This window comes from Vigna unguiculata, chromosome 9, assembly GCF_004118075.2.
Source record: "Vigna unguiculata cultivar IT97K-499-35 chromosome 9, ASM411807v1, whole genome shotgun sequence".
NCBI lineage: Eukaryota > Viridiplantae > Streptophyta > Magnoliopsida > Fabales > Fabaceae > Vigna > Vigna unguiculata.
Window position 1 is genome coordinate 43,204,186 of NC_040287.1, and position 11,803 is coordinate 43,215,988.

At 31.2% G+C, this 11,803-nt stretch overlaps 2 protein-coding genes across 3 annotated transcripts; both read left to right on the top strand.

Moving 5' to 3' along the window:
- Positions 1–3,026: 3,026 nt before the first annotated feature.
- Positions 3,027–7,942, top strand: LOC114163877 (zinc finger protein GIS2). Of its 2 annotated transcripts, XM_028048253.1 has the most exons (5): positions 3,053–3,205; positions 4,955–5,100; positions 5,368–5,581; positions 6,144–6,236; positions 7,081–7,942. In XM_028048253.1, exons 3-5 carry the CDS (start codon positions 5,457–5,459, stop codon positions 7,640–7,642), a joined length of 780 nt encoding a protein of 259 aa, XP_027904054.1. In that variant the 5' UTR covers positions 3,053–3,205; positions 4,955–5,100; positions 5,368–5,456; the 3' UTR covers positions 7,643–7,942. The 2 variants fall into 2 exon arrangements, with proteins under 2 accessions (XP_027904053.1, XP_027904054.1); XM_028048252.1 differs by lacking the exon at positions 4,955–5,100 and having other exon boundaries at positions 3,027–3,205.
- A 665-nt stretch (positions 7,943–8,607) lies between these two features.
- On the top strand, positions 8,608–11,000 carry LOC114163876 (protein SRG1-like). The gene is made up of 4 exons (XM_028048250.1): positions 8,608–9,016; positions 9,362–9,609; positions 9,774–10,101; positions 10,624–11,000. The coding sequence occupies exons 1-4, from the start codon at positions 8,774–8,776 to the stop codon at positions 10,858–10,860; spliced, it is 1,056 nt and encodes a 351-aa protein (XP_027904051.1). The 5' UTR covers positions 8,608–8,773; the 3' UTR covers positions 10,861–11,000.
- Positions 11,001–11,803: the final 803 nt, after the last annotated feature.

Here is an 11,803-nt window from a genome sequence, read left to right on the forward strand (position 1 = left end):
TATACCAAAATATATAAAAAGATATTAACAATAATAATTTTATTATTTTTATTATTACGTGTTTTCGTAATATATAATATAAAATTTATGAACGCAACTTTTATATATAGATTTTAATTATAAATTATAAAATTCATAAGACTGTAAGTAATTTTTATTATTAACCAAATTAAACTAAGAGAATCGGAGGAGGGAGACATGCATGGTGACTGACGTAATACTATTTATGTGTATTCTACCTGACTCCAATATAGAACAAAAGAAACCCTTGCGGCTGCTCTGTTTTAAACAAAACAAATAATCAAATTAAAAAATTTAATAGGTGTTACACCTTTTTAAATCAAAGTCATGTTAGGGTTAGATGATTCTAAACTGGAATCGTATGGGGTTAACGATCGTAATTAATTACAGAATTAATTAAGAAGATGCAAAAATTCAAATTGAAAATAGTGGGAGGACAACATTTTTTATATTAGAAAATATGTGGGATGTGACATTTATTATTATTTGTAGTTGCACCTCATGTTCCTTTCCAAAAGCCATCAAGAATTTTATTTGTGGTAGATGAATAACACATGTGCACAAAATATTTTACTTCATTTTTTAATTGAAATAATAAAAAAATGATATGATTCAATCTCAAACTCATTTGAATGTAGCGGATAACAGCGGAGCACGTGAACTGATGTGTATTCGAATCTTAGGAACTAGTAATGGACGATATGCTTATATTGGCGACATTGTTGCTATCTTATTGAAGGTCATCATAGGGGTCCTTAATCATTGTTAATATGGACATTAGTCCACAGTAGGGTCTGATATATGGTTAGGACTTGTATAGTTTGACCAATAGTACACATGTGTCATTCATGTATCACAAATAAAGTTGCTGAATGACTTTTGAAAGAAAAAATGAAGGTGCAACTAGAAATAGTAGAAAATGTTACATTGCCACACGTTTTGTAATAAAGAAAATAACGTTGTCCCCCACACTTTTATCATTTTGAATTTGTGCATCTCCTTAATCAATTTCGTTATCGATTACGAACACTTTGTAATCGATTATAATATAAATTTTTAACCCGCGCACGATTTCAACTTGAAATCGTCTAACTCCAACACGATTTTGATTTAAAAACATGTAACATTTACACAATTTCTTCATTTGATTATTTGACCACCCGATTCAAAGAAAAACGTATGAGAAATGTACAATTTGTCTTTTAGAAAATATGTGAATTTCACAATTTGTCTATTTTTATAATTTTTTTAAAATTTTTCTATATTCATAATAATAGAGACAAATTTGCTTACAATTGAAAAAAAAGCATAAATTAATTTCGGATGAGTGACAAATAATTTAACCACGAATTTCATCGAGTGTTTTGACTGTAGTTTTTGGGTGAATCTGTCCCACATCACCTTAAGTACGTGTACGTGCCACAAGCTAACGAATTTTTAAGCTCTTGTCGAATGTTTTTTTTTTTTTTTTCTTTTTTTCGAATCAATTTATATGATCGATCTTAAATTGTCACCTTTGTATGTGTATCACACAAAAACTAGCCTTGCAGGATAGATTTAAGTGAAAAATAATTTTGAAATTAACCTTGTACATAATACATAAGTGTAGTTTCTATTTGACAATGAAAAAAAAAACATAGCAATTTATTTTGATGTAGATACATTTAGATTGGTTAAATATTTTTTATATTTGACGAAGATGTTTCAATCTAAATTTATAAAATTAAAGTCAAGATCAAATGTTAATTATATCTTACTTCAGATTTATTTAATAAATTTGGATATGAATTTTTAAAATTTATTTTTTAATTTAAATATCATATGAAATTTAAGTTTGGAAAATTAGAAAAAATAAGATATGATACATATATAAAAATACTAAAAATTAAAACAGATAGATTTTTATTAAATAAAAAGTTTTATATACCTTTCTAACATATCACACATACTATTAAATTATATATATATATATATATATATATATATATATATATATATATATATATATAAAGTTTTATTTTGTGTGTTTATAATTACTTATTTTTAATTTATTTTTTATAATATAATTTTATTTATTTATTTTAAAAATTAAAAATTATTTTTACTTGTTTTTTATAAAACTATTTTAATAAATTTTTTTATTCATTAATAATTTTTTTTATTGATTTTACTCTGTTTTTAACAAATACAAATTTATTTTTTATATAAATTTAATAATATTATAATATCATTACTAATATAATATTATATATAAATATATATATATATATATATATATATATATATATATATATATATATATATATTTAAAAATTGATATGCACTACCACATGTAAGTGTGTGTTTGTAATATAATAATAATAATAATATATTTTTTATGTTATATTTGTTTTTTAATTTTATTATTTAAATAAAAGTATTTGAAGTTAAAATAATTATTTTATCAAATTTTATTATTTAAGTTATTTTTTTAATGTTAATTATTTTGTTAGATTTAACTTATTTATTTAAACATTTTCAAATTATGAAATTATCTAAATATTGTAATAAAATTATAAAATATATTTATATTTAATTTTATAATTATTTATAATTATATATAAAAAAAATAATAACAAAATAAGAATTTTTTATTTTTATTATTATTATAAAAGAAGTAAACACAAATAACTCATGTGTCTTCCTAGTATATAAATTAAAATTTATGAACACAATTTTTCACATATAGATTTTAGTTATAAATTACAAAAATCATAAAAACAGGGAATAATCTTTATGATTAATAAAATTAACTAGAAATAAAACAGTAAGTAATTTTTATGATTAATAAAATATTAACTAAGAAATAAACAGTAAGTACTTTTTATGATTTATAAAAACTAACTAAGAAATAAAACAGTAAGTAAGTTTTATGATTAATCAAAAATTAACTAAGAAATAAAACAGTAAGTAATTTTTATGATTAACCAAAATTTAACTAAGAAAAGAGGAGGAGGAAGACCATGCATTGTGACTGACGTGATACTATTTATATGCATCCTTCCTAACTCCAACATAAAACAAAAGAAACCCTTGCGGCTGCTCTGTTTCAAATAGAGGCTACATAAATCAACTTCATCAAATAGAGTTGCAGATAACTAACCACGGCGGATTCCATATAGCGTATCCACCGTAGCTCTTTCAGGTTCTTCCCTTAATCCCTCTCTACTTTCGCTTTATTAATATTTATTCAGTTCGATGTGACTCTAGATTAGGGTTAGCGCTAAATTAAATCTGCTTCTGATTCATCGTACGTCTTCCGATTCGGGGTACGATTTCCTCGTTTTTACCCCATTCCCTGGTATCGATGCTTGGGGTTTCGTTTTTCCTTATTCCCTGTGATGTGACCCGTTATCTGATTTTCTCAGGCTTTCGATTTCGAATCAGTAATTTGTATTAGGTTTGAACGTGAATGATTTATGGGGTTTGTTGTGTGTTTTTCCGGTAATGGTTGATGATGTGTGTGTAAGATTGAACGGCTATCCTTTCCTGGTGCTGGAAAACAACTTTGCTATCCTTTCCTGGTGCTGGAAAACAACTTTGCTTGGATGTATGCACGTGATGGTTTTTCTGCTTTGAATTTTTTGATTGTGTGTAGAAAAAAGAATGACAATCAAGTTAAAAGTTTAATTAATGCTTTTGATTGTGAGAAATTAATTTCAAGCTGTGGTGGATTGTGGGAACTGGTAAGGGGAATTCCAGGGAGGAAATGTTTTACTTCTGGAGCTGATGGATTTTGGAATAATATTTTATTTGGAATCACTAACCTAGGACATTTAATTTGTAGATGTCCTATGTTACTTGCACTCAAATGTATAGTGTGTTGTGTGAATTTTTATCTTTCTGTACATTTCTCTGCATGTTTGTGTCCCACTCTTTTATTACATCTAACAAACAATATCATGACATTATGATAATTTTGTTAGATATTTAGATGGAATATGGAACATAGTTTGAAATTTATAGTCTCTTCATGAGGTTTGGTTGTTATTTCCTGCACAGTCCTTTCATGTAACATAGAGAATTTAACAAGGAAATAGAGTCACACCATACTGTGGTCCAACTGTTCCCTTCACTGTGCCAAATCTGAACATGCCCAGATGTACAATATCGGATGCCTTTGTAAAATACTATGGATTTTGAGGATTTTAATTTGTGAGAAATAATGAGTCCTATACACTATGGCAAGTCCATTGATATGTATAAAAATATTTCTGAAAAACTGATTCCCATCTCAATTTTATGTCTAGTACATACACCAACAAGGCAAAAACTCCCATAGTTGCAATGGTTTCTCCAGCAGTGTAACTGAATATTTCCTATTGCCACACAATTAGTTTATGTTATTGCAGCTTAAGTTATTGTTATAGTTGTTGATTCATGATGTAGTATCAGAGACTCTATGACCATGTTGTCAGCTCAGTGGTCCTAAGCAGCCCCTTTCTTCTAAATAAAATTCAAAGGTTTGCACAAGGTTGGATGAGTTCTGGAGCATTACCCATATTCAAGATGGAGAATCTCTTGCCTTAGCGGGCATATTGGACATATCAAAACAATTCACACGCTTTTATCCAACACCTTAAGTCTTTTGGAAGCTAGTTCATGACAACCTGAACCTTCTAGGGAACGATTTGTGCATTTTTCGCTTTAAATATGGTGGTGATGCAAATAATTTGTAAGTGTAATGTTGGATGGGGTTCACCTGGTCCCATATGACTCCTAATCAACATGGGGATGATTGTTCTTGTTAGTAGGGAAGTCTGCTGAAGAACTTATTTTCATTTTAAAGGCACCCGTATTTTTCTGTTAGCAAGATGTAGCTGTCTATAACCATGAGTCTCCTTTCTTTCTCAGTGGTCGTTTTCTTTATTCTATTCCTGCATTGCCTTTACAGGATAATAGTATTTCACCATTCACCAAACCAAAACAATGCCTCCAGATGCCTTTCTTTGTGAATCAAATTTTTACCTTATCCCTCTACTCTATTGGGTCAGCTTCGCCGAAAGATGAAGTGATGTGCTTTCTGTTGTTTTTTCAAAGGTAGAGTGATGTTATGTTGGGAATATATTATTTGTGAGAAGCACGTGAATATTATGAAGAATGGTGACCAGGGGCTTGCTATCAATTTTTTTGGTGCTGAGTGCAGTGGTATTTGATTGATGTGAATGTGAGATGGATTGCATGTTGAAAATTTCATGTTCTATACTGTTGGAATTTGCGGTTTTTATATTTTGAAGGGGAGGTAGGGGGTTTGCCTTGGCTAGTTGGCTTAAGGATGATATTGGATGTTGGTTGTGATATGGACAGGAAGGAGGCGGTGGCTGGTGGTGTTGGTTGTGGTGGAGGTGGTTTTGCTGATCAGTTGTGGTTGAGGGTAGGAAAGAAAAAAGGTGAAAATGAGTTCAGACAGCCGCAGCAGGAGCCGGAGCAGAAGCAGGAGCCCAATGGACCGTAAGATCCGATCTGATCGATTTTCCTACCGTGATGCACCTTACAGGAGAGATTCACGTCGGGGTTTCAGGTTTTCTTTTGGAATTTAACTATTTATTTGCTGTATTGCTTTTCTGCTTAAATGTATTGGTAGGGGGAGTCGAAGAAGATTGGAGTATGCTTTTGATAGAAGAGGCTTTGAATCTTTGTTATTCTTTTGTAAAACCCTAATTCTATCCCATTTATTTTCTGTTCTTGTGGTATGCATTCTTCGTTCTGGCTGCTGCTTTGATTAATTTGGAACTTAAGTGATAGGCTTTTGACTGTCAAGCAGAAGGGTGTGTATTTACACAGCATTTTAGGATTTGAAACATGAGCATGCATTTCTCACAGTTGAAGAAGATTGGAATATGCTTTTGGTAGAAGAGGCTCTGAATCTTTATTATGCTGTTTGTAAAACCCTAATTATGTCCCATTTATTTTATTTTCTTGTGATATGCATTCTGGTTCTGGCTGCTTCTTTGATTAGTTTGGAACTTAAGTGACAGGCTTTTGACTGTCAAGAAGAAGGGGTTATTTACACAGCCTTTTAGGATTTCAAACACGAGCATGCATTTCTTACAGTGGCAACACTAATTTGATATTTTTGTCAGCCGAGACAATCTGTGCAAGAACTGCAAGAGGCCTGGTCATTATGCAAGGGAATGCCCTAATGTTGCAATCTGCCACAACTGTGGCCTCCCTGGGTATGAAATTCGTTCAGTGTTTCTTAAAAATTGAGTATTCAGATTTCAATTAACATGATTATGCTTTAGTCACACTTCTTATGCTGATAATTCTGCAGTGAAATTTGTTTACCTGGCAGCAATAGTTTTCTTCTTGCTCTTAATTTGACTGGTTAACTTTCAGCAATTTATGCCTATTATCATTCATCTTCTGTTTATTTTTATTTATACGTTAGGACAATGTGGTTTCACTTTTGTTCCTAAAGTTCAATTTCTCCTTTTTTTTCTACATTTATCTTCTTTCCAAGGATGACACTGAACTTCATTTCAAGAATCTTTTTTCTGTATATTGTCGAAGCATTGGAACTTTCAGTGTCTGTTATGTTGTCTGATTTTTTTTAAAAAGTTATTTCCTTAATTCACCTGTTAGGTTCCATCGCACAATGGCATCTTTTAATTCGAGGTGTTCATCCGTAAACTATTGTATTGTATTAGTTCTATCCAAATTTATATTGCAACTATGTGCCATGTTCTTTGTGTTTTCTGTGGGTGGAAATAATTTTGCTTCCGGCATCGGATGGTGATATGTGCGTGAGCGTCTTAGTGTTGCCATGATGACTTTTTGTTGGTCATTCTAATGGTGCTTCTGCTACTCCATGTAGCCAGACTCTCTTTTCCTTTACCTGCTCTTTGATACGTTTTTGAAACTTTTGTTGTTTGACTTTACAACTTTCAAATCCGAATTTTTAAAAAAAGGTCATCTTTTTGCTTATCTTAGTTCTATCGGATTTTGTGAACTCAAATTGTCAATTATACCATATCTGGTGATTGGGGCTTACTTTTCTGGATTTAAATGTTTGATCAGGCACATTGCTTCTGAATGTACCACAAAGTCACTCTGCTGGAACTGTAAAGAACCTGGCCACATGGCCAGTAATTGTCCAAATGAGGGAATTTGCCATACCTGTGGTAAAGCTGGACACCGTGCTAGGGAATGCACCGCTCCTCCAATGCCTCCAGGAGATTTAAGGTTGTGCAACAACTGTTATAAGCAGGGCCACATAGCAGCTGAATGTACGAATGAGAAGGCATGCAACAACTGTAGGAAGACAGGCCACTTGGCACGTGATTGTCCTAACGATCCTATTTGTAACTTGTGCAATGTTTCTGGGCATGTGGCTAGACAGTGTCCAAAAGCCAATGTGATTGGAGATCGCAGTGGTGGTGCCGGAGGCGGTGCAGCTCGTGGTGGTGGGGGTGGGGGTGGTTACCGAGATGTTATTTGCAGGAACTGCCAGCAATTAGGTCACATGAGTAGGGATTGCATGGGCCCCTTGATGATTTGCCACAATTGTGGAGGTCGTGGTCACCTGGCATACGAGTGCCCTTCAGGTCGGTTTATGGATCGCTACCCCAGGAGGTATTGATGGATGGAAATTTATATGCGTTCAGTAATATGGATGTTTTTTCTATGTTTTTCTCGCCAAAGACAGATTCATTAGTCCTGGTAGAGTATGTGTTTGGCTTTTTATTATTTTTAACTTGCTAGAGAGACATGACAATGATGCCAATTTATCGGCCATTTATAGTTTATGATATCGTGCTTGTGCTAGGAATAAGAATTTGCTACTCCTGGTAAGACCTGTTATTGTATGCATTCAGAGTTACCTACCTGATGACGTTACCTTTTATCGGTTTTACATGTATTTAATCGGTGCTTATATTTATTTATTGCCATTAGATTTATAATTTTTATAAATTAGCATAAGCAATGAGTACTGCTGCTATGTTTGGATTAATTAATGTCATACAATAAGTTTCACTATTTATATTATTTAAAACAATATAAAATGAAATAGTTGTTTTTACTTTTCAATTTGATGTAATAATGAAATAAATTTTTAATTTCCTTTAGACATTTTGTCTTTTGACATTATATATATTTCTAGATTGCACGAGGCCTTTATTGGACGTCGTTTTAAACTTTGTACTTAGTGGTGATAACTATTCTGATTTTAAATTATCTGAGTGATTTATCAGTAGATTTTACAACTATAAATTGTTCCATAAATTGCTAAAGAGGTTCTAACAATAAATAACCACGCGTCACTTATCAATCCCTGAAGTTCTGGTGCATGAAATTAGATATTAAACAAAACGACTTAACTTGTACATCTAAACTACTTTAAGGACACAAATCAGTCCCCTTTTTTTTTTCAGTTAATGTTGGTTACAAGGGATAGCTTTTGAATCATTTTCTGGTTAGGTTTTACTTTTTAACCGATTGATGTGTATTGGAAAAAAATCATTAGCTTTTGAATTATTTTTTACAAATAAAGATTAATTTTAATTTTTTTTCTTTTTCAGAATAGAAGAAAATCTTGATATTCTTCCTTTTTATTTTTATTGACACAAACGATACATGTCGTCATTTGAAAAAATAGGGATATATTAACGAAGCTTCGCGAGGGTCAATAGCGACGGCCGAAGACATCATAAAATCGAGTCATTCCCAAGTTCATTGCGTTAACCTTTCTATCCGCAGAACATTACCAGTTATGGCCGAATCGGGTGTGGTAGAGATAGCTGGTACACCCGTTCAAGAATTGGTGTTGAATCGTGAAAATGTTCCAAAAAATTACATTTACGAGGAAGGTGGTTCTGGATTTCGAGATGCTCTTTTTCCATCACAGGATGATGATATTCCTGTGATCGATCTCCATCGCCTCTCATCTCCATCCACAGCACAACAAGAACTTGTCAAACTCCATAACGCACTTCATTCATGGGGCTGTTTTCAGGTACCCTTTTCTAATAATCTAAACACAATCTCCTTCAATCATCACAACACTCCAGAAGAAAGAAACAGAGTATAACTAATTAAACTCAGATACCCATTTTTTAACGATTTATTGAATAATTTTTATTTAAAGCTGCAAAATTACAAGAAATGTTCGTTTTATGGTAAAGTGTACTGGGGAGTAAACTTAGAATTTGGTAATTTCAGGTTATTGCTAAATTTAGTTTGAGTTGATTTCTTCATGAGTTTGTAAAATCATACAATGTCAAAGAAAATATTAGAGTAGACAAATGAAGTTAGGGATGACATTATTTTCTGTTATTCTCGATTATTTTGTGGGATTCAGGCAATAAACCATGGAATGGAAAGCACGTTTCTGGACAAGGTGAGAGAAGTTTCATTGCAGTTCTTTCAACTTCCAAAAGAAGAAAAGAAAAAATGTGCAAGGGAACCAAACGATATCGAAGGATATGGTAATGATACAATATATTCAAAAAAGCAAAGGCTTGATTGGACTGACAGAGTATACCTAAAGGTTCTACCCGAAGATCAGAGGCAGTTCAAATTTTGGCCTCAAAGCCCTAATGATTTCAGGTATACATTCTTATTTATATAAAAAAAATGTATGTATGTATGAATTGGTTTTAACTTATGATAAGCATCATTCTTTCATTTTATTTTCATAAAATTGAATACTAAGTTTATCTGATTAAATTAAACATTCTCTCCTATTAATCACACTGGGTGTCTCAATGCAGGAGTACTGTTCTACAATATACCGAAAGCCTGAGGCTGCTAAGTGAAGTAATCCTTAAGGCCATGGCTAAATCATTGAATTTGGAAGAAAATTGCTTCCTAAATGAAATTGGAGAGAGATCAAATATGTTTCTGAGGTTCAACTATTACCCTCCATGTCCAATGCCTGATCATGTTCTCGGCACCAAGCCACATGCAGATGGATCCACCATTACTTTTCTGTTGCAAGATAAAGCAGTAGAAGGTCTTCAAGTCCTCAAAGATGATCAGTGGTTTAAAGTTCCAATCATCCCTGATGCTCTCTTGATTAATGTTGGTGATCAAATAGAGGTACGTAATAACTTAAGTTTCTTATTCTACTTAGACTTTTGTGATTATCATTGGTTAAATGCGTATTTAGTCTCTAATTTTAATACATTTTGGTCTTAAATATTAAAAATAATAAATATAGTCCTTTTAACCCAATAATATTATGTTGTTTTGGATTTGTTAATAGTGTTTCACACTAGCATTTGAACCGGAAGGTGTCAAATGTATAAAAAGTTCAAATCCTAATCTGAAACGTGTCTGACATGTAAAAAAAAGTAAAGATTAAAAAGAGTATATTCATTCATTTTTAAATTTTGAGAACCAAAATATATCTAAGTTTGAGACAGAGACAGAGAAGAATTCCAATTTCAACGCAGAGACTTAGAAATATATTTAATCCTTCCGTTTAACTTTCATCATTTAATTCTTGCAAAGAGCAAACCTGTAAATAGATTTGATTGATACAACAGAAAAGCTTGTTTATGCTAAGATGTGAGAAAGGAAGGATTGAGTGAGAATTGTTTTGAATGTGACTAACAACAGATAATGAGCAATGGAATTTTCCGGAGTCCTGTGCACAGGGTAGTGATAAATAAAGAGAAGGAAAGGCTAACAGCAGCAATGTTCTGCATCCCGGATCCAGAAAAAGTGATTAAACCGTTGGATAAGCTTGTGGACGAGTCAAGGCCAATATTATACAGACCTGTCAAAAATTATGTTGAAATCTATTTCCAATATTACCAGCAAGGGAAGAGACCAATGGAAGCTTCAAAGATTTAGTTAGTTTTGATTAAGCCCAATGTTTCTCATGATTTGGTTAAATAAAACAGAACAAAGATGCAGCCAAATTTCAAGTTATGATCCCTTTATAAACTGCATTCTTGTTTAGTTGTTAGTACAAGTTTTGTTATCTGATAAAATATATAATCTTGCAATTTTTTAATGCAAAAATGATTATATATTTCCTCAACTTAAAGAAATAAATAAACAATTGGCTATTTTTTACTTTTCATTTTTTATCATGTTATTTTAATAGAATAAAAAATAAATCTACGTAAAAGAATGTGTTTTCACTTGTTAAAAACATAAGGATTTTTCACTTGGTGTAATAAGAACTAAATTAAATATTTACTTAGTCTTTACCGGTATAAAAACATAGTTTACTTCTTAATAGATAAGGAAAACATATTTTTTCTTAATGCATATAGTTTTAATATCTGTTCACATATCTTATTTTTATAAATAATATATTTTAAAATTTTCTTTATAAGTATAATCAATAATCATAACCTAATAAATTAAAAAAAAAACGTGTAGAGATTAAAATAGATGTTTTAAATAAATAAGAACCGAAAAAGAAATTTTTGTAATTAAGCAATACAAATCTAATAGTGAATATATGATATTTCTGACAAAGGTTAACTTTTGGTAAATCTAGCGCATCCTTTTAGTAGGAATCAATAACAAATGTGTTTCTTTTTAAACTTTCATTTAATTCAACATATTAATTGGTAGATATAATAATATAAACATATATACATTAATCAACGTGATATTTATACCATAAAATAAAACATTTCCTTTTTTATTTAATTGATGTATGTTGAAACCAAAAGCCAAAAATTGGTGTTAAAAGAATCATTACTTGATTTAGAAAAGAAGAATTAATGAAAATAAAACGACATGACTCTTGACTATGCATATTTAGGACAATGATATTTAA

Bases quoted from the DNA above. Each gene is read 5' to 3' on its own strand.
- LOC114163877 (XM_028048252.1), top strand. From the start codon at position 5,457: ATGAGTTCAGACAGCCGCAGCAGGAGCCGGAGCAGAAGCAGGAGCCCA. The intron at 5,582-6,143 runs GTTTTCTTTTGG...TATTTTTGTCAG, and splicing joins GATTCACGTCGGGGTTTCAG to CCGAGACAATCTGTGCAAGA. The intron at 6,237-7,080 runs GTATGAAATTCG...ATGTTTGATCAG, and splicing joins CACAACTGTGGCCTCCCTGG to GCACATTGCTTCTGAATGTA.
- LOC114163876 (XM_028048250.1), top strand. From the start codon at position 8,774: ATGGCCGAATCGGGTGTGGTAGAGATAGCTGGTACACCCGTTCAAGAA. The intron at 9,610-9,773 runs GTATACATTCTT...GTCTCAATGCAG, and splicing joins CAAAGCCCTAATGATTTCAG to GAGTACTGTTCTACAATATA. The intron at 10,102-10,623 runs GTACGTAATAAC...GACTAACAACAG, and splicing joins ATGTTGGTGATCAAATAGAG to ATAATGAGCAATGGAATTTT.